General features: G+C 38.7%; 1 protein-coding gene across 6 annotated transcripts in view; it reads left to right on the top strand.

The window, feature by feature from the left end:
* The first annotated feature begins 334 nt into the window (after positions 1-334).
* IFT56 (intraflagellar transport 56) overlaps positions 335-23,697 on the top strand; it is a 77,363-nt gene continuing 54,000 nt past the window's right edge. Inside the window, exons 1-5 of one of the 6 annotated variants that reach the window (XM_020998075.2) lie at positions 335-763; positions 2,046-2,183; positions 17,951-18,043; positions 19,855-19,969; positions 22,250-22,299. In XM_020998075.2, coding sequence (XP_020853734.1) covers positions 761-763; positions 2,046-2,183; positions 17,951-18,043; positions 19,855-19,969; positions 22,250-22,299 — 399 coding nt within the window. In that variant the 5' untranslated portion in view covers positions 335-760. The other 5 variants (XM_020998076.2, XR_002326715.1, XM_020998077.2 and 2 more) reach the window with 5 other exon arrangements.

The following is a 23,697-nucleotide window of genomic DNA, read 5'->3' as shown; positions in this document are numbered from 1 at the left end:
TAATCGTAAAATGGGAAAGGTAGTAATAGCACCTACCAGTGACCTGGCAAGCTGGGCCTTGTCCAGGATCCACCTCGACTCCAAGTGTTTTCCCAGTCACCAGTGCCTGGCAAGCTCTGCCTGTCTTGCTTCCCGGGCTTCCTCGTCTCGGCTAAAGCCCCGTTAAACTGTGAGCTCCTTGAGAACAGACACTGTCGTCGTTTTAACTTTGTATTCTTTGGATTTAGTACAGTACAAATGCTAGTTGGCTGACTACCTCGCAGGGTTGGTGTAAAGATCAAATAAGAATGACGTATTAAAGCGCTTAGCAAACCTTAAAGCTCTCTACAAATGCTAACTCTTATCAAGCTGGCAAGCCTTCTGTAGGGTCCTGAGGACAGGACCCGTCTGCCTTCTAGCCTGGCTAGGGAGGCGTAGAGAGGCTAGAAAGATGGCCTGTAGGTGGTGAATTCTCCAGCCACGGCAACCGAGGAAACGAAAGAAGAAATAAAAGGAACCAAAAAGCCAGCGAGATGGCCTAGAGTAGCTCTCAGAGAGAAAAAAGCACGGTCTGTCTTCGCATTGCCTGAAGCAGAGTGGAACCAAGAGCCTTGCGGACCGCGTTCTCGGGAGGGCGCTTCTGCCAGACGGAGCGTTTAGCTTTCCCTCGCGCCCCCCCCCCGGTTGCCGTGGAAACGGAGGAGGGAGCGCCGATGCGGCGGTTTGTCGGAGCGGGGCCTTTGCTTCGTCTCCACGGAGTGGGCTCCATTCAGTCGCCAAGATGGTGAGTGTCCCGGCGGCGAGCTTCTGCGGCAGGCCGGGCGGAGGAGCCTGCCCCGGACCTGGGGTGGGCTGAGGGGGCGAGACACGTTTCCGGGACTCCCTCACTTCTGGCTGGTTGGCGGGGCTGTTTGGGGACCATCCCTCGCAGGAGGGGGAAGCAGTGTCAGAGCCCGACACGTACCCACAAATCATCCCTTCTTCTCGACTCGTTCTCCTCTCCTCTCCTTCCTCCTCGATCTCTTCAGTTCTCCTCCTCTTCCTTCCCTTACCCCTCTTCCTTCCTCCTTTAATCTCTCTTCCTTCCCTTCCTTCCTCCTCTCCTTATTTTCCTCCTCTCACCCCTTTTCTCCCTCTTTATCTCCTCTTATCCTTCTTTCTTCCTCCTTGATCTCCTCCTCCCTCTCTTCCTCCTTCTCTCCTTCCTCCCCTCCTTCTCTCCTCCCTGCCTTCATCCCCGCCTTCTCGCCCTCTTCTTCCCCTCCATCTCCTCCTCCCGCTTCTCCCTGCCTTGATCTCCGCCTTCTCACCCCCCTTTTCCTTCTCTCCTCTTCTCCTTCCTCCCACCTATATTCTCTCCTCCCTCCTTGTTGTTCTTCTCCCCTCCTCTTCTTTCTCTCCTCCTCTTCCTCCTCCTCCATCACCACGGATACCACCGGCCCTGTAATCACCTCTGCCCATAGGCAGATTTGCAAGGGAGCCCAGACACTTGAGATGAGGAGCCTAGAAAAAGGCGTGTGAGGGAAGCAGTGCTAAGGCAGCTGATCCCTTCCTCGAGGGTAAATTGGGAGTATGGGAAGAGACAGCTGAGGAGCTGTGCACGAGCAGAAAGGAGCGGAAAGCCAAGGCTTCTGCACCGGCTCTCCTTTCTACCATTTCGCGGTGGTTTTGCTTTTTCACTAGTGCATCGGAAAGAATGCAGGATCTGGAGCTGGAGGAAGTGGGTTTGACTCCATGACGATTCTTATTATCTGTGTGGCCTTAAGCAAATCATTTAACCTTGGTCTCATTTTTCTCACCTGTAAAATGGAGTTAGACTAGGCGTCTTCTAAATCTGATCCTTTGAAATGCTGTTACAGCAAGAATTTCCTTAACACAAATATTTCTAGGTCGGAGAGACTATTTCTCCACTTTTTTTTTTTAATATTTGTCATTTCCCCGAGGAAGGAATTTCAACAGTCCCTTGGAATTCTTTTGTAACAGGATCTATTGATGCTAGAATTGTTTATTTCTGTTTGGATAAAGCCCAGTTCAAACCACCGTGCTGTTTTCCTCATCCTTTTCAGATGCTTTCAAGAGCCAAGCCTGCTGTAGGTGGAGACCTACAGCAAATTGACAAGCGGAAGAAGAAAGGAAGAAAGATTCCCAAACTAGAAGAGCTGCTATCCCAAAGAGATTTCACTGGAGCCATTACCCTACTGGAGGTAACCTCTTATCTCTTGACATCTTTTGGGGCCTCAGTTTCTCGGGTGTAAAATGAGGGGGTTGAACTAGGTGGTGTCAGAGGTCTCTTCCAGCTCTAACTTTCTGATTCTAATACCAGCATATGAATGTCCATTTTTTTTTACACAGGTCTAAAATCCTGAATTGACCCTGTGGCTAACTATCAATTAACAAGCATTTATTAAGCTCCTAACCTAAGGCTAGTATATACCTTTTGAAGAGTGAATACCTTTTTATACCTACATTCTGTCTGATCTACCCCATGGTTGATGGAAAACCTAACTGGTCTCTATGCTGTGGTGGTAAAATGTCATTTAATTAATAATCATTCACACAAATTAAATATCTTGTTCAACTCAAACCCTGGGCACTTAATAATTTATTTCTGTAATATGTGTTGCAGTATTTTGTGTAAGTTTAAAGAATTCTGAGTTTTAATACATTTATTATAATAAAAAATAACTAGCTTTTAGAAATGTTTCTGATTAATCAATGTGGGGCTCATATAAAGTTAAAGCAGGATAGATAGAGGAAGGGAAATTAACATAGAAGAAAAATGCCTAGTCCAGGTTTTCTTGTGGCATGATGCCAAAATCATTTCTAAAGCACTACTCCATCTTATTCCTAGTCAGTTAACGATATGCATTATATATATATCGCTAAAGTATACTGTACCATTCTGCTGTTTATTATTATGTGTTTATTTTTTCAACTTTTGTCTCTTTAAGAGCATTGATTATGTGTTATCCTTATTTTATAACGGAACACCTAACATTATGCAGAGTCACCCCCTTGTGATGGTAATGATAATGTGGATTGTATTTGTCACAGGAGTAGGTTTTTCTAGGCAAGAAAATTATTCTCATTCAGTCAGTAGTAATGATTGATGTCATGTATACTTATATATATTATTTATTCCTGTTACTGTGAATATCTCAGTTTCTCCAAAGCAATAAGGTATGTTTACCCACCAAGTTCAGTGACCTGGGGAGCAGGCAGTTCTAGGTTTTTAGGGCTGCTTGAAGATATGTTAATTAACTTCAAAGACCTACTGAAAGATTGACCCATCAAAACATTGATGAGTCTTTATTTAGCCCCTAAGGAGTTCTTAATAGTTATTCTTGGATTGACTGGGAAGAGGCCTTTCTTCCTCCATCACTAAATACTGAAAATCATGAGAGGTGGTTTCTAGGGAATTTTATATCAAGAGAGACTGGTCTGTATTTGATTTTTTTTTTTTAGGCAGTTGGGATTAAGTGACTTGCCTAGGGTCACACAGCTAGTTAAGTGTCAAGTGTTTGGTCTGAGGCTGGATTTGAACTCGGGTCCTCCTGAATCCAGGGCCGGTGCTCTATCCACTGCGCCACCTAGCTGCTCCCCTAAGTCACTTTAAAAAAATCAGGGACAGCTAGGTGGCGTTGCCCTGAAGTCAGGAAGTCAGGAGGACCCGAGGTCAAATCCAGCCTCCGACCAAACACTTGACACTTAACTAGCTGTGTGACCCTAGGCAAGTCACTTAATCCCAACTGCCTAAAAAAAAAAAAACAACCCACAAACAAAAAAAAGTGACTTAGGAATTTGCCTAAATTTAGAGGGAAAGGACCTTGGATAAGATAAACATGCCTGCTAAGTGGGTAAGCTGTCCTGAAAGATGTGGGTTAGAAATCTTTAATTTTTGCCTTCTCTGGGATCAGTATTGCTATGGATTTGACTCCATCTTTTATTTTGACTTTGTGAATCTGTTTTGAATGTGTTTCTTTTTTTTTTTAATTTTTAATTTTAATTTTAATTTTTTTTTGGTGAGGCAGTGGGGGTTAAGTGACTTGCCCAGGGTCACACAGCTAGTACGTGTCAAGTGTCTGAGGACAGATTTGAACTCAGGTCCTCCTGATTCCAAGGCCAGAGCTTTAGCCACTGTACCACCTAGCTGCCCCCTGAATGTGTTTCTTATAAACTTAATATTGGAATCTGCTTCCTAATCCATTTTGCTACCCTTTTCTATTTTTACACTCAAAATTATCACCATTAATTGTCTATTTCTATCTATCCTATTCTTTTATACTTGTTTCTCTCTTTGACACCTTTCCTTCTCTTTATAAAGAAAAAAGAGGTGTTCAGAGAGATATGCTTAACATTAGTGATCTATTTTTGGTGCAGTACACTTTCATTCCACTACTCTTCTTCTTTTCCCCTTGCTCAGTCCCTGAACATGTGTTCTTATCTTTTCTTTCTTTTCTTTTAGACCACTCTAGGAAGATGGAATTGGTGTTATTTATGATTAATACCTCCCTGAATCCATAATCCTTCTTAATTCCCCTTTCCACTGTCTCCTAGTACCTGCCTGATTACCTGTTGAGTTTAATGTGGTTCTATACCACACTATATGTATGTATTCAGCTCTCCTTTGTTGAGTTCAGATGGAAGTGAGATTTGTATTTAGTCTGTTCTCCCCATACTTTCCTCCTTGTTTCTATAGTCTTCTACAGAAGCACCCTGCTTATGGGAGATAAGTTCCATCCTTCTTTTCCTTCCCCAATGCATTCTTTTTTCCTTCCCTTTTCTTTTTTCTCTGAAGATCATAAAAACATAACAAAATTGGTCCCAGACAGTTTTAAGTTCCATTAATCACTATCAAAGACATTAGTGTTCTAATAGAACCCTTCTTCCTTTGCCCACTTCAGAGTATAAACATTTTGTCATTATAAAAACCCTTCTGATTGTTCAAATATTTTTACCTTTCTATGTTTGTTTCAACTTCTTTGCTTGCCTTTCAAAGTATCTACCCAGCTCTGGTCTTTTCATTAGGAATACTTGGAAACCCTCTATTTCATCAAAGGTCCATTTGTCCATTTCCCATGTGCTGTCCTTCTCCACCTGCCAGTTATATTCAGCTTTGCCAGGTAAGTTATTCTTGGTAGTAAGCCTTTATCATTTGTACTGTGGAATATCATTTCCCAAGCTTTTCTCTCCTTTATAGCTGTAGCTACCAGGTCTTACATGGTCCTGACTGTGGCTTTCTTCTTGAGTGCTTGAACACTTTCATTCTGGATTCTTTCTGTTTTTTTATTTGACCTGGAAGCTCTGGATTTTGGCTGTGACGTTAGTGGGAGCTTTCCTTTTGAGGTTTCTTTCAGAAAGTGACTAGTAGATTCTTTTTTCACTTAGCACTTTGGTTGTAATAGGCCTGGGAAGTTTTCATTTATGATTTTTTAAAATACGGTATCTAGACTTTTTTATGGGTGAAGTGTTTTAATAGTCTGATGCTTCTCAGATTATCTTTCCTTGACTTGTTTTCCAGTCACTTGTTTTTAATATGGAGATTCTTTATATTTCTTATATTTTTTCAATCTTTTGATTTTGTTCTAATATTTTTTGTCTCAATCCAATTTTCAAAGAATTTGCTACTTGAGTAAGGTTTTGCACTTCCTGTGCTAAGATGTTTATTTGCCCTCCAATTCTTTACAGCTCTCATTTTGTTTCCCATTCTTCCTTCTATAGCTATTTCCTTTTTGATTCTTTTCTCTAGGGCTCTCATTTAATTTATATGGTCATTTGAAAACTCTTCCATTCTTCCAGGAATTCCAGTAGTGCTTTATGGCAAATCTGTGGTTGTCTTTGGGGCTTTGCTTATAGATCATGTATTGTTATTCTGTTTCTGAATTTTCATTGTAAGCTTCCCTGGCTCCATAATATGTTTTAGTTATTGCTATTTTCTTCTGTTTGCTCATTTTTCCAGCCTATCTTCCTGAATTGGGACTTGGTGTTGGGGTCAGGCTATATGCACTTCTGGTAGTAAGGGTGGGCCTTCTTTGGTACTAATCTGTCTTAGCTGGAGCCTGGCTAATGAGTGCAGTGTTCTTCAGGAACCTCAGGAGCTTCTGACTAGCTTGCTATGTGAAGAGGTATACACAGTATGACTGTCAAGTCTGTGCAGTGTACTCAAGGATAATTTGATCCTAGGTGCATGCTGATCTTTGCTCTCCTTATCTGTGTCCAGCAGGCTTCTTGGCCCTGATTGTGGGTCAGAAAAACATAGCTGAAAGCTCTAAGAATCCTTGTCAAGACCCTAGTCTGTGTGCCCTTCTCCCTGTTCCTGGGATACAGCTTCAGACTTTAGGCTTCCTCAATTCAAAGCTGGAAGGCCTTTCCCTTTTGGACCCCTTCTTTAGTGCAGGCAGTCAGGCTTCTGGCTGTGTTTGTATATATCTTGGCTAGCAAAATGCAGTTGACTGCAGTTTTCTCCTGCAGTTAACTCCTCTTTCTTGATCATTGTGTCATCCTGGCCTCTAGTTTTTATATTCTTGCTGGAGTAGTTGTTTCAGAACTGGGCTGTTCTTCTTCCAGTCATACCCCCATCTTGAAGAGAATCCTAGAAATTTTTTAATAGATGAAAATGGCAAGCTGTGATATTTGATTAGGATGATGGAATAGTGGGGGAAGAGGAAATGGTAGGTTATACTTCTCATTGTTTTGTAATGGAAGAATGAAAGATTAGTGAGCCAATCTAGTGAGTATTTATTGAGTGTCTACTATGTGCTATGTACTAAAGATTATTTAAAGTCTGGGTAATAGTTACACTTTTGCTAACTACCTCTTTTACTCAAAGGAATTTCATTGTAGGCAAGAAATAGGCAAGAGAAAAAAATTATTTGTATCAATTTGCTTGGGATGAAGGAAAGGTTAAAAAAAGTTGAGATTGTCATGTTTCATTTATTATGCTGTAAGAAGCATCTCAATGCAGTTAAGTTCAATATTTTGGCAGGAGAGAGAAAAGAAAGGAATACATCCTATAGTTATTTAATTTTAGAAAAGAGCCCTATAAAAATAACATGATTTTGATCTGAAAAGGAATATATATAACATATAAAATATATAACATATATGTATATAAACATATATAATATATAAAGTCTTTAATTTTTTGAATTATTTATTTAATATTCCCCCTAGTTACATGTAAAATTATTTTTGAACATTTGTTTCTTAAAGCTTTGAGTTCCAAATTCTCTCCCTCCCTCCTTTCCTCCCCTCTGCCCTGATTGAGAAGACATGTAATTTGACATAGGTTATACATGTGCAGTCGTGTGAAACAAGGAATATTTTTTAATATAAATTTATTTATTTTTAGTTTTCAATATTCACTCCCACAAGTTTTTGAATTCCAAATTTTCACCCCATCTTACCCCTCCCCCCACCCCAAGATGGCATGCATTCTGAATAGCCCTTCCCTTAGTCTGTCCTCTCTTCTATCTCTTCCCCCCCCCTTATCTTATCCCCTTCCCCTTCTGTTTTTCTGTAGAACAGGATAGATTTCTGTACCCCATTTCCTGTATTTCTTATTTCCCAGTAGCATGTGAAAACATTTTTTTTAGACATATGTTTTTAAAACTTTAGGTTTCAGATTTTCTCTCTTCCTCCCTCCCCACCCACCCTCATTGAAAAGGCAAGCAACTCAATATAGGTTGTACATGTGCAGTTATGCAAAACACTTCTATAGTAGACATGTTGTGAAAAACTAACTCTATTTCCCTTAATCCTATCCTGCCCTCCCATTTATTCTAGTCTTTCTTTTGACCCTGTCCCTCCTCAGAAGTATTTACTTCTGATTACACCCTTTCCCAATCTGCCCTCCTCTCTATCATCCCCCTGCTGTCTTGTCCCGTTCTCCCCCTATTTTCCTGTAGGGTAAGACAGATTTCCATACCCAATTGAATGTGTATGTTATTCCTCCTTAAGCCAAATCCTATGAGAATAAGATTCACTCATTCCCTCTCACCTTCCCCTTTCCCCTCCACTGTAAGAGCTTTTCTTTTCTGTTTTTTTTGTGAGATAATTTACCCCATTCTACCTCTCCCTTTCTTCTTCTCCGAGTATAATCCTCCTCATCCCTTAATTTTATTCTCCAGATAACCCTTAATCTTCAACTCACCACCCTGTGCCTCTATCTATCTATCTATATACATACATATAATTTTTTTCCTCCAACTACCCTAATACTGACAAAGGTTCATGAGTTATAAATATCATCTTTCCATGCAGGAATGTAAACAGTTCAATCTTAGTAAGTCTTTTATGATTTCTCTTTCCTGTTTACCTCTTCATGTTCCACTTGAGTCCTGTATTTGAAAGTAAAATTTTCTATTCAGCTCTGGTCTTTTCATCAGGAATGCTTGAAAGTCCTCTATTTCACTGAATAACCATTTTTTCCCCTGAAGGATTATACTCAGTTTTGCTGGATAGGTGATTCTTGGTTGTAATCCTATCTCCTTTGCCCTCCAGAATATTATATTCCATGCCCTGCAGTCCTTTAATGTAGAAGCTGCTAAATCTTGTGTTATCCTGATTGTGTTTCCACAGTACTTGAATTGTTTCCTTCTGGCAGCTTGTAATGTTTCCTCCTTGACTTGGGAATTCTAGAATTTGGCTATAATATTCCTGGGAGTTTTCCTTTGGGGATCTCTTTCAGGAGGATTCTTTCAATTTCTATTTTGCCCTCTGGTTCTAGTATATCAGGGCAGTTTAAAGAATATATTTTTTAAGTAAGTAATCCTCAAGAAACATAGAAGATTTTTTTGGTAGAATAATACATTTAAGCAACTCTATTACTATTACTATTACTACTACTATTTTATAGAATTTTGAGGTTTACAAAATATTTATGGACTTTCTCATTTGGAAATTTAAAAAAAAAACCCTAATTTTAACCTCTATATGGTTCCAGATTTCCTTCTAAATTTTGTTAATGTACATACATATATTTGATGCATACATACTGTTTTGTGTTCTACTTTTTTACACTTAATATTTCCTGTACAAATTTCGATATGTTGACATGGTCCACACATGGAATGAAATCTCCCTTGGTGACTTCATCAGCTACCATGGGGCTTAGTTATCATCTCTTTGCAGATGATTCCCAGATGTGTATATCCAGCCCTGATTTCTCTTTGGAGCTCTAGTCTCAAGCAACTGCCTTTTGGACCTTTTGAACTGAATGTTATGGAACCATCCCATACTTAGCATGTCCACAATGGAACACATTATTTTCCCCCTAAAACCCACCCCTCTTTTGAACTTCTTTATTTTGGTCAAGAGCACCAACATACTTCCAGTTCTTAACTTCATTTACCTTCACACTACCTCATATCCAATCAGCTACAATCTTGCTGATTTTCCTTCCTTAACATCACTTGCCATTTCTGTTTCCCCTAGGGACAAATATAAACCTTTCTTGCATTTATAGCCTTTCACAACCTGAATCCAACCTACCTTTCTAGACTCCCCTTCAAGCACTCTAAGGTTCAGCCAAAATGGCCTTCTTGCTTTTCCTCACAACACAGCACCCCATCACCCATACCCATACCTCTACACAGGATGTATCCATGCCTGGAATGCATTCCCTCCTTATCTCCTCCTCTTAGAAACTCTCGTTTTCTAAAAAGCTCAGTTCAAGCATAGCCTCTTATGTAAAGCCTTTCCTAACTCCTTCTCACTGCTAGTGTCTTCTTCCGAAAATTGCTTTTTATTTTATGGGTGTGTGTATATATACATAGTTGTAGTTGTTGTTCTCCTGTCCTTTTCTAAGAGGAGCAGTCACATCATGGTGTTGGGGTCAGGGTAAAGTGTGTTAGGCTGTGGCTGATCAGTCCAAGATGAGTTGGGAAGGCTGTACCACAGGTCAGGCAGAAGTAATCCATCAGAACATTTGGGATGGATGTGTCTCTGGATTTGTACAACTCATGTTTCCTTTTGCTATTGCGATTCTGCTTTGCTCATGAAGTACAGCACTTACTTGGATATGGGCACATAAAGCTGGGCGGTCCTGTGCCAGCATCTCCCATGTCTCACAATTGATACTAAAATTCTTCTGAGAGACCTTGAGAATATCCTTGTACTGCTTCTTCTGCCCTTGTGCAGGTCCTATCATTTTGGCTACTTGGCTGGCCCATCAGAATTACCTTAAGTAGAATTTGAATGCTTGGCAGTTCAGCTTGAGGAGGACCTCAGCATCCAGTACCTTATCTTGCCAGGTGATATTCAGATTCTTCCCAAGACAATTCAAGTGGAAGCAGTTCGGTTTTCTGGCATGGTGCTAATGGACTGTCCAGGTTTCACAGCCATACAACAATGAAATCAGCACACTGTCTTCATAGACCTTCAATTTGGTAGGGAGCCTAATATTTCTTTTCTCCCACATTTTACTTTGAAGCCTCCCAAAGACTGAGTTAGCTCTGGTAATACACGAAGCAACCTCATCAGTATGGACATCCCTGGAAAGCATAGTACCAAGGTAAATGAGTTTATCCACAGCATTCAGATTTTCTTCACTTACTGTGACCAGTGGTTCTACACGTGGATGGTGAAGTACAAAATTTTTTGTTAGGATGATTTCATTCACCATTAGTAGTACATGGAGTGTGCGCATACTCATGGACATGAAATTCAGTAGACCTGAGTGACAAACAGCTTTTGTTGCAAGAGAACTCAGAAGGAACTGCATCCAAATAGCAGCCCTGAACGAAGCGAGGTTAGCAAATGAAGGTCTTACTGAAGTTGAAGCTGGATATACATTTTTCTGGGATGGTCACAGTGAAGGAGAGTACTGTGAAGCTGGTGTAGGTTTTGCAATCACATCTAATCTACTCAGCAAACTTATATGCCTCCCAAAAGGAGTAAAAGACAGGCTCATGACAGTGCAATTGATACTTGAAGGAAAGTGCCATGCCACCATGACGAACCCTGATGAGGTCAAAGAAAAATTCTATGAAGGCTTGCAGATCCTCATCATCAGTGTGCCACGAGAGGGCAAGCTTGCAATTCTGAGCAACTTTAGCACCAGAATAAGCGCAACTATCAAGAATGGCAGGGAGTCCTTGGGAGGAAAGTAGTTGTAAACATGTACATATGTAGAAATATGGACACATATGTACATACACATATAGACAGGCTAAGCCGAAAGGCTTAGTGCTGTTTTAAACTTTAATAGTTCTCATATACTCATTATGTCTGTATACTTCGTATATACACACTTATACATATATGTGTGTATGTATGTATGTATGCATATATATATATGACTCTACTTCAGAGAATGCAACTCCGATGGGCTGGCCTCATTGTTTGAATGCAAAACATACACTTGTCAAAAAGACTTTTATGGAGAGCATAAATCACACAGGGCAAGTGCTCACATGCTGATCAGAAGCAATATGAGGACACTCTCAAGGTCTCTTCTAAGAACTTTGGAATTGATTGTGTGACATGGGAGACACTGGCACAGGACAACCCAGCATGGCGTGCCCTCATCAGAGAAGGCGCCGTGCTCTGTGAGTAAAGCAGAATTGCAATAGCTCAAAAGAAACGCAGGATGTGCAAATTTAGATAATCCACCCCAAACATTCACATGGACTATTTGTGCCCTACTTGTGGTAGAATGTTCTGAACTTGTATTGATCTGATCAGCCACGGTCTTGGCTTGACTCTAGCATAGTGATGTCATTTTAGTCCTCTTCGAGAACAAAGGACAACAACCAACCAACCAACCTCTGTGTGTGTGTGTGTATGTGTATAGATATATGTATATGCATACATGTCTTCTTTGATAGAGTATAAGATCCTTAAAGGAAGGAACTGTTTGATTTTTGTAGTTGTATCCATAGAGTCTAACATAGTTCCTGGGATGTTAATGATGTGTTTAATGATTGCTTATTGATCAGTGGATTTTTGAGATGTGTGTAGTATCTCATGTATTAATGTATTTGGACGCTCTGGCCCTGCTCTCTCTGGGCCTTAGGCTTTAGGGTGCCCTCAGGAGTCTGGGAGCATTCTCTAATGACATTGGCTCAAGCACACCTGACTGACTGTGTCCCCCCATTTTTAGGGGGCCTGTGACTAGTGCTCCAGTTCCATTTGACCCCTTAACATCAGGTGGCTGTTACAAAGGGTTATTTATTTCAGATGCAGCAAGAACAAAGTACAAGCATTTTACCCCACCATTCTCTCTTTTCCCCTCCTCCTGCCTCCCAGTACCTCAGGGGCATCCTCTTTTCTACACTACCTTGGGCTCACCAGCTCCCTTCCTACGAGTGTTGTTTCCATCAAGTTCATATCCAGAGGCAGCATGGATACTGATAAGTCCTTGTCTTGGCTGGTTCTTATTCCTGAGTGTCACTCCTTGTTCCTTGAGGCAACAGTCTCGCAATGACAGTAGACTGGACACTCGGCCACAGTCCCTTCAGTGGTCACTGAGCTCCCTCGAGAGGGCTGGGGCGAGGTGGAGGAGCCTGAAGCTGTCAGGCATTTTTGAATGTCTCTACAGCCAGTCAGAGAGCCTCCTCTTCATCACGTGGTTACTGACTGCTGCCATCTCTCCAAGGCATTCCCTTATATGTCATCACAGATGTCCCAGACACAAGCTCCCCAGGTTCTCCATATGAGGAGGTGCCTTCTCAGGTACTCTGTACAAACAGCCGTTAACACTGTAATTTTGCTTAATGATTTTTCTCTAATTGGACATTTGGATTAATATTATTATTATTATTATTATTATTATTATTATTACTATACATTAATGCCACTACAAAAGTCTTGGTATAATTTTTGTTTTTCTTAATACCTTGGGATATATTCTCCAAAGTGGAATTACTGGGTAAAATTGAGCTTATCATGTATATTGTCAGATTGCTTTCCACAATTGTTCCTGTGCTAGTTTCACCACATCCTTGTTAGTATGGGGTTTAAAATTTTTTTTATTTGTTTTTGTTAGTTGAAATCATGTCGTAGTACCTTAAAGTGGTGTAGAAATGGGAATTATTTTAAATTACGTATTTTCATTGCTAGTGTTGCAGTGATTACTATTTGTATTTCCAGATACTATTAACAGTACCATAATTTATAAAGCAATTTACAGTTCACAGAACTCTTCACTTATATGATGTCATTCAAGCTTCATAATAATCCTGCAAGGTAGATTTTATTATACAGATTTTGCAGATAAGGAAGCTGAAGCTCAGAGGGATCATGCCATTTTCAAGTGGCAGAATTGTGACTGAAATTCAAGACTAATGTTAATGCCAGTGTCCTTTTAATTATATTATACTATTGCTTATGTAAACTGTCTCCCTTGATTGTTCATTATTAGATAGATTCTGAATATTATGTATAGGGTCTTTAGATATTTAGATAGTAAACTTTCTTCTAGTTATGTTTCTCATGTGTCTTTGTCCAGTTTGTTATTTTCTGTTTAATATTTATTGCATTTGGTTTATGAATATTTTATACATATATATTCAAACAAATCAATCTTATTTCTGATTAATCCTCCATTCTTAAATCAAAGATGTCTTTCATAGATAAATAATTTTGTTATTTAGAGATTAAAAATAATTTTTAAAAGCTTAGTTGTTTATTCAAATGAAATTTATTATGGTGTATTGTGTAAGGTATAGATCAAAGTTAATTCTTTCCCATAATCAACCTGGGCACTTTAAAAAATCAATTATTGGAAATTTGGGATAAATAAATAAGTGAAAAGGATTTTTAAAAATTATCAACAGCTTCTCCTGTCAGACTCACACTATCCAAATTTGTTTCCCAATCCAGATACATTCTTTCCTTCTTTTAAAGCCTAGCACATAGTAAATGCTTAATAAATTTGCTTGTTGACTGACTAAGTTATCTGTCAAGAGTCAGAGGCTATCATACAGAAAAAAAGGAATTTTTCAGAAAATGAAAAATAGGAGGAGAAAAGAAGCAGATGAAGTGAAAATTGGAATTTCAATACTGCATCAATATGGATATTCCCTTAAGCAAGTCAAAAAAAAGTATTTGAGGAGGAACTTACAAGGAATTCAAAAACTAATAATAAACATTTAAAGGATAGTTTACTGTGGGTTAGTGTATAGTTTCTAACTACTAGGATAATTTAAGTTAGTTCATACACATATTCAACTGCAATTCAACTAAAGTGATGTGTATTATATAGAAAAAGGGACTTAATAGCTAGAAGAGGAAAAGAATAGGTTGACATTAATGCCTTTTGCTAAAGCAGAGGTTCCCAAGCTTATTTGGCCTGCCACCCCTTTTAAAAAAAAGTTACTCAAGACCCACCCTGGAAATATTTTTTTTAAATTTGCATCATTTAAAATATATATATATATATATATAGATATAGATATAGATATTTTTAAATGACATCTTTAATTTAATAATTTATTTTAAATCTGTGGGTTTTTTCCTGTATTGAAACTTTGATGACACAATATTGTATCATGTAACTGTACAGTATCATATTGTAAACAAGTCATTACACACACATATTCCTGCTGATGCATGCAGGACTTCACGACAATGTGTGACACATTCACCTGCCAACACTTGCTTGTTAAGACCTGTCAGCAGACTTGACCACTGATTGGTTATAACTTGCATTTTTTTGTGTTTATTTGGAAGATAATGTAATCACTACAACTTTAACTCTGTCACAACAAATGAAATATGTATGAATGGTTTTTCAAAATTCTCTTCTCTTCTTTCTTTATGTTTCCACTGCTCGCTTATTTTTATTCAATGCCCCCCAGTTGCATCCAAAGCTACTACTGCCTCCCATTGTTCCCACACCCCCCAAGGGGGTGGTATCACTCACTTTAGGAACCTCTGAAAGTCATCACAACCATTCACTTAATGTGGCTACTCTAGATTTTATTGCTTTTCATTTCTGTTGAGAATAACAAAAAAGAAAATTATTTTTTAAAAAAGAAAAAATTAGGTCTTCAATGATAGTTGTGATTGAGATGAAAAATTAGCTATTTAGGAATTAGATTTGTACCACTCAGAAAAACAACTATGCCTACAAAGCACCAGATGGAAGGTGAGTGCCACTTATGTTTTCATTGTCTCTAATTCAATAATAAATATTCGCACTTTTCTAGTTATAGTATGAATAATACTTTCATAACTAGATGACTATGTGGTCATATTGATGAGACACTCCATCTAATGAATGGTACAGATTGAACCCCCATCCAGTGCCTTTTTATTCTGTGTGGCTCTTGTGCATGTCCTTACATAAATTGTCAATCTTTCATCCCTTGAGCTAGGGACCTCCCTGTGAAATAATAAACAGATCTTTAGTCATGTGTTGTGAGTAGAATGTTGCACTTGAAGTAAGGAAGCCTGGGTTTGTTTTTTTGTTTTTTTTTTTTTTTTTTTGGTTAGGCAGGTGGGGTTAAGTGACTTGCCCAGGGTCACACAGCTAGTAAGTGTCAAGTGTTTGGTCTGAGGCTAGATTTGAACTCAGGTCCTCCTGACTTCAGGGCCAGTGCTCTATCCACTGCGCCACCCAGCTGCCCCGAAAGCCTGGGTTTGAATCATGCCTTGCACACTTTGCTAAGTGATCTAGGTAAGTCACAACCTCCTTGAGGAAAAAAATGGAAATAAAAATAACACCTATCTCACAAATGAGATAATATATTTAAAGTGCTTTGCAAACCTTAAAGCACTATATAAATATAAAGTATTAATTCTAGTATTATTACAGATGAGGAAACTGAGAGACAAAAAATTTGTGACTTTTCCTAGTGTCACATAGCTTCAAAGGAAAAAAAAATCAGATGGATAATCAGAATAAAATTAATATAATGAGAGGTAAAAAGGAGATAGACTGAATATATAGTTCTCTACCTTATTTTTTAAAGAAAATAATAGGGACATTTTTATTCCCAAAATATTTCTGAAGCAGACAGATTGGAGTTTATATTATTGTCATCACACAAGAAATTTTAGACATAATCGATAACCCCAGTTATTGTAACAAGATTACAATAATTAAGTGGCAAACAGTGGTGCCAGAGTACTTTGGTGAAATTTCAGAACAGTTGATCTAAATGTTATTAGAAGTGATCATTGAGCTGGAGGATTTTGAATTATTACTGACATTTCCATCTAGATGAAGATTTCCACAGAGGAACTGTTTGGTTACTCTATATGCCTGCTATATAATAGGTAGTTAATAAATGCTTATTAAATTAAATTGAAATGAATTGAAGGAAGATTTGGCTTCTTTAACAAAACCAAGGTCAAATACAGTGGACAGTGTTGGTATCAGCCAAAAAAGAAAGCATGTATCCTTTATTCTTTTGCTTCAGGGTAGAATAGAACAGAATTTAAAGGGATGAAAAATTTAACACTTATATTCCTTTAGCCTTGAATGAAGGAGGTAAGGAGAGTATCATTTCTGACTCCTGCTAAAGTGTTAGAAGAGCATATTTAGATCCCATCAGCAGCATATTATAGCCTGGAACCTTCCTCTTTTTCACAAGAATAAATCTCCTTTATCCTCCCCCAGGGTTTTCCCTTCCCTCCCTTCTTTCCAAGGAGCCCATGCCTTCCTCCCCTCCTCAACCCAGGTGAAAGAAATCCTCACAGTGCTACCTTCTCTTCAGGAAGCCTCCCGGAGGATCTGGGGAGTTAGGAACAGCCGGGGACACTAAAGGCATTGATTTGAACTCGGTGGCCTCCAGGGCCCCTTTCAACTCGGGTATCCCATCCCCTCAGCCACTGCAGGAACTTTTTTTTCCTTCTACTCCTACTCTAGGAATTGAACTTAATTGCATGTATTACATCTCCATAATGAATTCCAAAAGGGATTTGCATGCTTACGTCATCCTCTTGGTCCCATTTGGTGGCTGCTTGCCCTTGACTACGGTTGCTCTTGCTCTGAAATTTGCCTTTGCTAGTTATATTTCTAAATGGGTAAGCTATAAAAGCCATGATCGTTCATTTTGGCAGGCTGGCCTAAGTGTTTTCAGAGAATATACTCAGTTGAAGGGATGTTAATTGAATGTTGAGAAGTGCCCTAATGTTGGGATAGGATATTAATAATATAAGATTAAGTCTCTTCAGTCTGTAGAGACAAAGGCTAAGAGGATATACTCTAAATTGATCAACGACTTAATGTGTATAGGCACCATTATCGAGTTCTGAAACTACAGAGAATACTTTGAAGCTTGAAAAAAATAAACTTAGCACGAATAAAATTAAGTTATACTTTATGTGAAAGGTAGTAAACTTATGGAAATACAAGCTACAATTACTTTGTCTCTGGCCTTTTCTGTAAAATAAAGGAATAGTCTAGTGATCTCTGAAGTTTCTTCTAGCTTTGTATCCTGACATCCTAAAATGAAATATGAATGAGCTTAAATTAAGTTTTCATAGTCTGAGAGTGCTAGATAGATAATGGGTTCTTCATGGAAAATATAACATTTGGAATATATTCTTTAACATTTTGCAATCAACCCGGCCTGCCAAAAAACATTTCTTTGTACTTCTGTTTAAAATTAATTACTGGACCAGAGGACCCAAGGTCTGAGCCATTTATGGAAGTTCTTATGTTCTTTTGTATTGTATGGTCTAGTGGGAAAAAGCCATGGGCCAAGAGCCAGGAGATCTGGGTTTTAATCCCAGTTTTACCATAAACCAACTATATGGTCTAAGGTAAGTCATGTGATTTCTCTGTACCCTACTTTCTTCATCTCACAGAATTGTAAGGATAGTAGATGTATTTTCTAAGTAAAAATCACTACATAAATATGATAATATAATAATGATTTTACCAGAATATTATTTTAATGAAAAGTAAGTTTTACCTTCAGCATCTATAATTCATTATTATCAAGTGAAAATTTAACTTAATATTTTTAAAAGGGTTTAACTTTCAATGTTTATTTCACCATATCATTAAATCTTGAAGTTCAAACGTCACGTAGGAGAGCAAGATGAGGATACTGATTTGTGGATTGGATATTGTGCTTTTCATCTGGGTGACTACAAGAGAGCTTTGGAGGTTAGTAAAGAAATAATTTAGAGATGTGGTTTGTTTTTAGAAATTCTTTGGGAAAGTTTCATCTGAAGAAAATTTGTTTCTTCGTACTTTGCTTGATTATTTTCTTGCCTGAGGAAGTCAGAATTTTATCACTTGAGGATATTTATTGCTATTTATTCATATTTTGTCATTTGAAACTTTATTCTTTGTATATCTTTGCTTGGTTGTCTTCTAAATGATTCTGTTTGGTTATTTCATGTTGTATATAGTCAATGTCTCCAATCCATAGGATTCTGGCTCTGAATATAAGCACTGATGGTGGGTGGCGTTTGGTAGCTATATGTCACATATTTTAAAGTTAGTAAATAGAACTATTTAATCAATTGAGCATAGATTCTTGGTCTTTAGGTACAGCATGGAATATTTGAGAAGCCTAATAATTGGTGTAGGGGTCTTAAGGATTAACCGGGGACTTAATTAAGTAGTGGAGACAGGGCTGAAGAAGAAAAGGGACCAGGACAAGAAAGATGACCATAGATGTTTCAGGAAAACACTTTGTTGAATTGAATTGACTGGAACAAGGTCGTTAGTTATTTGTGGAGGCTGGAAAAGAAAGGGAGGGGCAGCTAGGTGGCGCAGTGGATAGAGCTCTGGCCTTGGAGTCAGGAGAACCTGAGTTCAAATGTGGTCTCAGACACATAACACTCACTGGCTGTGTGATCCTGAGCAAGTCACTTAACCCCATTGCCTCAGAAAAAAAAAGAAAAGAAAAGAAAAGAAAGGGAAGACAGGCCTAGAAACATCTTAAGGAAAACAGAAGGAACACTGACATTTGGGAAAAGAGATTTAAGAAATTGAAAGGTTATCTGAAAAACATAGTTGGCAACATGAATTTCAAAATGTGACCTTGGTGGTAAATAAAATCTCTTTATCAGATAAATAAAGCTAAGAACTGATAAGCTACATGGCATAGTGCATAGAGAACCGACTGAAACCAGGGCAACTTGGGTTCCAGTCTACTTTTCTGCCACATGGTGGCAGTGTGACCCCGGCGAACTCCCTAAGACTGTGAGTTGGGAGAGGGAACTTGCTCAGGCTGTGTAGGAGGCTTCTCATCTGGGAGTCACCTTACGAATCAAATCTGTCACAGCTCCAGATCCTTTCCCTAACTCTAAGAACTTGTGCAAGTGGCATTACTTATACTGTCTACCTCTTAAGGGATCTGAACTGAGAAGACAGAGGCATTCTCTGTGTACTAGAGGAGCTACATCTTGAAGTTAAATTAGGACCAGGGTGGTGCAAGGAATAAGAAAAACCTGCATTCAAATCCTGCTTTACATACTAGCTGAGTGATCATCTGCAAGTCATTTAATCTGTCTGAGCCTCAGTTTCCTTGTCTGTAAAATGAGGAGAATGATATAGGTAGCATCTACCTCATAGAGAGGGTTGTTGTGAGGCCCTAAGTTGATAATGTATGTAAAGTGATTTGCAAATTTTGAAGCATTATGAAAATGTTAGCTATTATTATTATGTTTACTTCTACAAAAGAAAAATATCTTAGCAGCCTTCCATTTATATAGCTTGTTGAGCCAAACCAAAAATTTTGGCAACCTGACATCTCTGCAGCTTGTGACCCTAGATCAATTTTGGAGGAATAAAAAGATTGGGGTGACTGGGGCAACATTCCTCCTAGAATTAGGTAGGTTACACCCTAGCATGCTGCTTAACCTCTCAGGGAAAGGAAAGCACAAGGGACCCTGTGATTTCCTAAAAGGTAAGTTGCTTTCCTGCTTTATTACTTAAATATAACAGTTTAACATCCTGCATTTCAGGAATATGAATCTGTGACAAAGGAGGAGGGTTGTAATCCTGAAGTTTGGGTGAACTTGGCCTGTACCTACTTCTTTCTTGGGATGTATAAACAAGCAGAAACAGCAGGCTTTAAAGGTGAGATGAGCCATTCAGTTATATTTCTCTCTGTAGCAGCAGTAGTTTTTGAGATTTTTAAAACTTGTTATCTCCAGAAACTAAATTACTTGATAAATTAGTAAGATTATATATGTTTTATATAATAGCTAGTATGGATTTGTGCTGCTTTATGTTCGAGAAAGCTGATTTTTTTCCCCCGCTTTTAAGCATGATGCAGGTACTATTTCAAATAGCTACCAGAATAACAACTAACACAGCTTTTCCTGTCTTACAGAGCTGTTAAAGAAAGATAATTTTTCCAAGATTATCATCGTACCAAAATTAAGCTTTATTTCTACTTCTCTAGGCCTGGCCAGCATCTAGGGGAAGAGGGAATGGGCAATATTTCTTCTTCCTAATTTAAGGAAATAGGAATTACGCTGTTAGAACAGAAAAGGGAGAAGATGAGTATAGGGGACCAGAAAGGACAATGCTATCCTTTTCCCAAGCCATTTCCTAACAAAATATTACTATTCTTGCTCTAGGTTGAATTTATTTGGTCTATATATTGTGGTTATCTTTTCTATAACTGCTTTATCCTTTTCTAAAAGGCAGGGTCAGAACAGGAAATTGAAAAAACTCATCTCCCAACCTCTATCCTCATAGTCATTGTAGAAGAACTATACTCAATGTGGGGTACACATACAAGAATGGGGGAAGAGGTTGTGGAGGGTAGTTAGAGAAGAACCAGTTGAAACTTAGGAAAATTCAAGAACGGTATACCTGGCATATGTTTATTTAACTTGGGGAAGAATATGTTAAAGAATTGAGAGGATTTTTTGGAAAGAATTTTAGTTCAAGTCTTTCACAAAAACTGTAACAACTCCAGTTTACATTGACCTTGCTTTCCTTTTTCCATACCACAATTTAGTATTTACATGCTGCCTTACATTGTTCTCTAATTGTTTAATGTCAGTCGGTAAACATTAGCGCTATGTGCTAAGCACTCTGCTAAGCTCTGGGGATACAAACAAAGGTAAAGACAGTCCCTCAAGGAGCTCCCAGTCTATGGGGAAGACAACATATAAACAACTGTGTACAACTAAGCAATATACAGAATAAATTGAAAATACTCAAGAGAGAGAAGGTGCTAGAATTAAGGGGAATGGGGAAAAGCTTCCTGTAGAAGGTGGTATTTTAGCTGTACTTTAAGGATGTTAGGAAAACCAGGAGTCCAAGATGAGGAGGGAGAGCATTTCAGGCATGGGACAGCCATTGAAAACATCCAGAGATGGAGCATGTTGTTTGAGGAGCAGCAAGGAGGCCAGTGTCACTGGGCTGAAGAGTATGTGATGAGGTGTGAAATGTAAGAAGACTGAAAATGTAAGGAAGGCCAGGTTATGAAGGGTTTTGAAAACCAAGTGGATTTTATTTGATAGTGAAGGTGATAGGAAGCCACTGGAGTTTACGGAGTAGAGTGATACGGTCAGACCTTCACTGTAGGAAGATCATTTTGACAGTTGAGTGGAGGGTGGACTGAAGCAAGGAGACAGTTGTGACCAGGAGATCAACCCACAGGCTATTGCAGTCAGTTTTTGCTTTTCAATTTGATTGTAAGTTCCTTGAGAACAGGAATTCTGTCTCATGCTTCTCTGATTCCCCTACCAGTGACTTAGAGATTCCCAATAAATAATTGTTGGTTGATTTTCTTTCGGAGTTTGTCTTCAAGCATAAGAAACAGAAAAGAAACTCTCCATGGGAAGACTGTGAGTCTCCTGTATATCCATCTCAGGGGACTGGGATATCGGTATGAATGAATAAATGAAAAGCACTTACTAAGTAATGGAAGGATTATACAAGATACATAAGTGGAGGTTAGAAAGGGATGCTTTTATGGAATAAGGATGGAAAAGAAAGAATATAGGGAAGAAGCCACAGGACGTAATACAAATGCATGTGCTGAGGTGACTGTATCTTGCTGCCAGTGTATGGTTTGGCATGGACTAAACAACATAAAACAGAATGTCTCTGCTTTCTACACTGGGCCTGGAGAGCTCTACTTTGGGCCACAGCAGTAGCATCTGATTAAGGGAAGCTGAGTCCAAGGGTTATCTCTTCTTTGGCTCCCTCTGCTAATGCTATCATAATGATTGGGGGTGTGTACTGAAGCTGCAAGATTTTTTATTATTGCAGAGATCTCTGAGAATAAGAGGTAGGAGTTGAAGAAGTACAAACTCAGGGGTTCTTCTGTTCCATCAAAGGTGTAAGTCTCATATGTACCACTCAGTTCTCTAACAGCTAGTCTGTATTTTCTTTCAGCTCCCAAAAGCCGACTCCAGAATCGTCTTCTCTTCCACTTGGCTCACAAGGTATTATATTTCTGCTTAAGTTGGGTACATTGTTTTATTTTTCCCTCTTCTGTCTTCCTTTTTCTTTCCATTATAAGCATTAATAGAAAGCCTGCCAATTCTTGGTGATGGAATTTTTCACTGATTTTTCAAAACAAGTAGAATATGGATTATAGCTATGCAAGATTGTTTATTCCATTAATTTCCTTACCTTTATAACATAGTCATACATGTTGGAGTTTTATTTCTTTGGGGAAGTAGTCGTTAAGTAAGTCAGTTTGAATCAGCTGTATTCTAAACTCCTATCACCCCAATTCATTTTATAAAATTCTTATGATGACTATTTTGATCCCATTATCATGTAAGAATAATTTTAAATGCCCTCTTTTAATATTGTTTGCTTGCTGATCACAAAAATTAAGACAAGTGGTAACTATAGTCATCAGATCTCTTTTCTAGGCTGCAATTTGAAAAACAGTAGTTGAGTCTATCCATTTGTCACATTAAGACAGAACTGAAATAATTCTTTTTTTAATATAAATTTATTTATTTTTAGTTTTCAATATTCACTCCCACAAGTTTTTGAATTCCAAATTTTCACCCCATCTCCCCCTCCCTCCACCCCAGGATGGCATGCATTCTGAATAGCCCTTCCCTTAGTCTGTCCTCTCTTCTATCTCTCTCCCCTTCTCTTATCCCCTTCCCCTTCTATTTTCCTATAGGGCAGGATAGATTTCTGTACCCCATTTCCTGTATTTCTTATTTCCCAGTAGCATGTGAAAACATTTTTTTTAAACATATGTTTTTAAAACTTTAGGTTTCAGATTTTCTCTCTTCCTCCCTCCCCACCCACCCTCATTGAAAAGGCAAGCAACTCAATATAGGTTGTACATGTGCAGTTATGCAAAACACTTCCATAGTAGACATGTTGTGAAAAACTAACTCTATTTCCCTTAATCCTATCCTGCCCTCCCATTTATTCTAGTCTTTCTTTTGACCCTGTCCCTCCTCAGAAGTATTTACTTCTGATTACACCCTTTCCCAATCTGCCCTCCTCTCTGTCATCCCCCTGCTGTCTTGTCCCGTTCTCCCCCTATTTTCCTGTAGGGTAAGACAGCTTTCCATACCCAATTGAATGTGTATGTTATTTCCTCCTTAAGCCAAATCCTATGAGAATAAGATTCACTCATTGCCTCTCACCTCCCCCCCCTTCCCCTCCACTGTAAGAGCCTTTTCTTTTCTGTTTTTTTTTGTGAGATAATTTACCCCATTCTACCTCTCCCTTTCTTCTTCTCCGAGTATAATCCTCCCTCATCCCTTAATTTTATTCTCCAGATATGACCCCTTAATCTTCAACTCACCCTGTGCCCTCTATCTATCTATCTACATATAAATACATATAATTTTTTTCCTCCAACT

This window comes from Phascolarctos cinereus, unplaced genomic scaffold, assembly GCF_003287225.1.
Source record: "Phascolarctos cinereus isolate Bilbo 61053 unplaced genomic scaffold, phaCin_HiC Scaffold_1;HRSCAF=81, whole genome shotgun sequence".
NCBI lineage: Eukaryota > Metazoa > Chordata > Mammalia > Diprotodontia > Phascolarctidae > Phascolarctos > Phascolarctos cinereus.
Note: the sequence above shows the minus strand (reverse complement) of the source record. Positions and strands in the feature narration are given on the sequence as shown.